At 32.2% G+C, this 4,066-nt stretch overlaps 1 protein-coding gene across 2 annotated transcripts; it reads right to left on the bottom strand.

The window, feature by feature from the left end:
* Positions 1–510: 510 nt before the first annotated feature.
* Positions 511–2,261, bottom strand: LOC114277166 (uncharacterized protein At4g22758). 2 transcript variants are annotated; one of them, XM_028219025.2, is made up of 3 exons: positions 1,461–2,257; positions 1,097–1,126; positions 511–889 (listed from the first exon to the last, which is right to left on the bottom strand). In XM_028219025.2, exons 1-3 carry the CDS (start codon positions 1,768–1,770, stop codon positions 708–710), a joined length of 522 nt encoding a protein of 173 aa, XP_028074826.1. In that variant the 5' UTR covers positions 1,771–2,257; the 3' UTR covers positions 511–707. The 2 variants fall into 2 exon arrangements, with proteins under 2 accessions (XP_028074826.1, XP_028074827.1); XM_028219026.2 differs by lacking the exon at positions 1,097–1,126 and having other exon boundaries at positions 1,461–2,261.
* Positions 2,262–4,066: the final 1,805 nt, after the last annotated feature.

Below are 4,066 nucleotides of genomic sequence, written 5' to 3'. Positions count from 1 at the left end.
AAAAAAAATTATATTTTTAATAAGGTATGTGAGATAAAATAGTGCTATATGTAACTAACAGTGTCAAAAAGATATTCCTAGCAATTATACAACAATATGTACATATAATAATAGTGTTATATTATATACAATTATATAAGAAGCGTCCGTTGAAAAGTATCCAACACGTATCTCATATCCTTGTCCGAGTGTCGGGTGTCCGACATGGGTATTTTATTTATTTTGAAGAGTCCGTGTAACATACCATCATCGCGGAATGAAAACCAGAAGAATCTAGAACAAAAGATTTGCAGACTAAAGCTTGCTAGGGAGAAGTTTTTAATTTTTTGATTGTTGTTCTTAGCATATTGGGTTGTTCAAGGCTTTGCCTCTTTGGCTTAGCTCTTCATTTCTTTATGGTAACAAAATTTCTTACTTGCGCCTCCCCCCCCCCCCCCCCCCACCCAAAAAAAAAAAAAAGAAAAAGAGAAGAAAAATATGCCAGACAAGGTGATCCCATTGCGCTTCAAATAATTGTAAGACAAACTACTGACTTTATTCATGTAAAACATATTGTTCATACAATATGGCATAAAGGTCAATAGAAGATCATATGTGATCACAATCACAATCATAATCATAATAATACAGAGAACACACCTGAACACAAGGACACTAAAAGGAATCAGTAACACAACTGACCTTACAATACCAAGCATATATATAATTTAATGAGATGATATCTTGAAGGTAAAGGACCTATTCAGCCATGCCTTCCAACTTCCACTTCCCCTTCCCTTCCCAGCAATCATCTCTGCCCTACCTTCTGTCATCTGTGGTTGCTTCTGGTTCTTGCACAGCACAAAATTCCTTCCTCCACTTGAACCTACCGCCTCTGATGGATTCAGAGCTGCAGAAAATTCAAAAACCCTTCAAATTATAATTCACAAAACCTCAAAATTCACAGGTGGATATGTGCGAAGTGTTATGGTATATAGAAACAATTCCAATATCCACGACATGAGCAAACAACCACTGTTACAACGAATCTAGAGATGGAGAAGAAGAAAAAGTTCAAAAGCACATTCAAGCAACACAAGAGATTAGAGTCGTTTACCCAAATCAAAGGGCTGCATCCATGGATTCACTGCATTTTTTGCCAATATCAGAATAAATGAGTTACACCAAGTATCTCACACACAATCTCACTAATGTGTATCTTTCAAAAAGATCACAAAACTACCATAATAAAGCTACAAATATATATATGTAGTAACTAGCCTTTAATCCAATCCTAAAACAAAGTAAGACATCTACTTTTGCATTAATCAGAACTCAGAACTTGGATATTGGTTAGGGTAGTAGACCTAGGGATAACTAATAAAAGTCCAAAACTTCAATACAAAAGTAAAACATTCTCAAATGGGTAGGCATAAAAAGGAAGAGAAGATCAAAACTGAGAAATGGGTGAGTTTGAATACCATCGGATCCAGCATTGGCAGGATAAAGGAGGAAATTAGTGATGTCGGAACCAAGAACAGGAAGGCGGCCTTCACGGGCATACAATTTCAAAGCAGTATCAATAACAGTAGCAACATTGTCTTCCTCATTCACCACGAATCTGATGGGTCCAGCGCTTCCAAGAACATTGACAGTGATCAAGAATCGATTCTTCTTCCCACTCTGACTCTCTTCATTCTTCTTCTTCTGTTTCTGTGACAGCAATTTCTCAGATTCACTCTTCTTCTTCTGCTTCTGGGACAGCAATTTCTCAGATACACTCCTCTTCATTTTTTATTTTTTTGAACTTTTGTTTTTGGGTTTTTTTTGTTTTTTGTTTTTGGGCTTTTTTTCACTTATACCCAACGAAAAGACAAAAGGGTCGATAAAGATGATCTGACTGGTGATATGATTTAGGGGTCGAGGCCGAGGCAGCGATAGTACCAGGCTTGTTTGCAAGAACCGAAAGAGGAAGAGAGAGAGGAGAGAAGAAGAGAGAGAGAGAGAATCGAATGAGTGGAATAGAGCTGCGCGGGTTGCGTACGCGCAGAGGAGGAAGAAGAAAGCATGAAAGTGAAGACGGTCTCTACCATTCAAGACGGGATTTTTAATTGACTCTGCTCTGCAAAGAAGAAGAAGAAGAAGAATAAGAAGAATAGACGTTTATGAAACAGAGTGGTGGTGGTGTTGTGACTTGGTGAGGGAATGGATTGGGCGGTTTGTGAAGCTTTCTTTTCGCTTTGTACTTGAAAAGAAGATGTGTTTTGATTCTATCTATGCTTGTAGGGCGGTTAGGGTCGCATATATATAGTCCTATCATACATGGTCCTAGGGCGTGTGCGGTGCTGTTTGAACGATTTGAGAGTAAAATTACAAATTGAATGATAAATTAATAAATTAGTAAATTGACAAATTACGATTTAGGAGATTTTTGACGGATTAAAGAATATTCTAACTAACTATCATACATTTACATAATATATAACATTAATTTGTATAATATTTTTTATATATATAACACAAAGTAATTTTACATAATATGTTCTATATATATAACCACTAACTTGTAATAAATTTCATATCTTAAATATCTCTCACACTCATTTTTACATTGATATTTTATTGGAAGTTAAAAAATATATATGTATTAACTATAGCGGAATGAAGCGATTCGGTTGGCGAATTATAAATTTTAAAATTTAAACTGTGATTAGCGGTTAGAGCGATACGAATTGATGAGGATCGGTACGATTTTAACGGATTGGACGGTATTTTGCACAACCCTAAATGGTACACATTCAATACCGTTATGAATCACCCCACTAAAATAATATAAGAATATGTCCAATATATTTTAAGACTAATGTTATGAATTCTAAATATTTTATTAATATTTTTATCAAATGTCTTACATGGATGTAGGACTTACATGAGATTCACATAGTATGAGTTTTAAAATATTTAGTAGAAATATTGGTAAAATATTTGGGATCTATGGCATTTTTTATATATTTTAGGCTATGTTTGGCATAGGCTATTTGGATTAAAATAGTCATTAAAAAATAAAATAGACTAAAAAAATTAATAAGACGAAATGTCATATTCAAGTCATAATCATTTTATTTTTTCTCTCATAAAAATTAAAAAAAATTAAAAACCTATTTCAAATGAAACTTTTTAATCCAAAACTAAAATTTTTGGATAGTATTTGAAGCTTAACCAATGTTTATTGGGCCCTGATTAACAAGACTTAATAATCAATAATCAACAGGGAATGGATTCCTCTCAGTGCAGGTATGTTCTGAGTACTGTTGTTTGGACTTTAAGATTGTGTCACATCGTAATTTTTTTTTCCTTCTTTTTTTTTTTTTTTTTTTTGTTTTGGAAATTAAATGATCAATAATCAACAGAGAGTGGATTGCTTTCGGTGCAGGTTTCTTCTGAATACTGTTGTTTGGACTTTAAGATTGTGCCACATCGTAATTTTTTTTTTCCTTTTTTTTTTTTTTTGGAAATTAAATGTTTAGATTTTGTCTATTCATTGACCTATTAAATATTAAAAAAAAAAAAATTTATTCAAACATAAAATTTAAATAAAAAAACTCCACAAAAATAATGTGATAATATTATTATTGTAAATAAATGTATCTTTAACGATGTTTTATTTTAAAACGATTGATTCATAATGAACCACCCCATTATATATTAGAATTTAAAATTATGTATGAATTTTTTGTGAATCACTAATTTATTCAAGAATGTCGACTTGGTGAGCATCGGCTAATATTCAAATTGGAGAGGAGCTCAGCCCCAATCAATAATCATAAATGATCATATTTTTTTTCTTCTTATAGTATTATTGAAATTTTTTTTGGTGTGATTGAAAGTAAAATATTAACAAATTTATAAGTTATCACATTATTCTTTTTATTTTTTTATAAAAAAATTAAAATTACTAAAATATGTTATTTCCAAATGAAATCTAAAACTCTGATAACCACTTGAGCGAGGCTTAAGTTTTTAGCCAGGCAATGCTTAAGACTTCAGGTTGGTTTGGTACGTCTTAAAAAAAATAAAAAGTTAAAAA

This window comes from Camellia sinensis, chromosome 1, assembly GCF_055761805.1.
Source record: "Camellia sinensis isolate YWXY chromosome 1, ASM5576180v1, whole genome shotgun sequence".
NCBI classification, from domain to species: Eukaryota; Viridiplantae; Streptophyta; class Magnoliopsida; order Ericales; family Theaceae; genus Camellia; species Camellia sinensis.
This window is presented reverse-complemented; position numbering and strand designations above follow the sequence as displayed.

Coding starts and splice junctions, on each gene's coding strand:
- LOC114277166 (XM_028219025.2), bottom strand. CDS start 1,770: ATGAAGAGGAGTGTATCTGAGAAATTGCTGTCCCAGAAGCAGAAGAAG. Junction 1,127..1,460: donor TGCCAATGCTGGATCCGATG/GTATTCAAACTC, acceptor CAAAAAATGCAG/TGAATCCATGGATGCAGCCC. Junction 890..1,096: donor GATGCAGCCCTTTGATTTGG/GTAAACGACTCT, acceptor AATTTTCTGCAG/CTCTGAATCCATCAGAGGCG.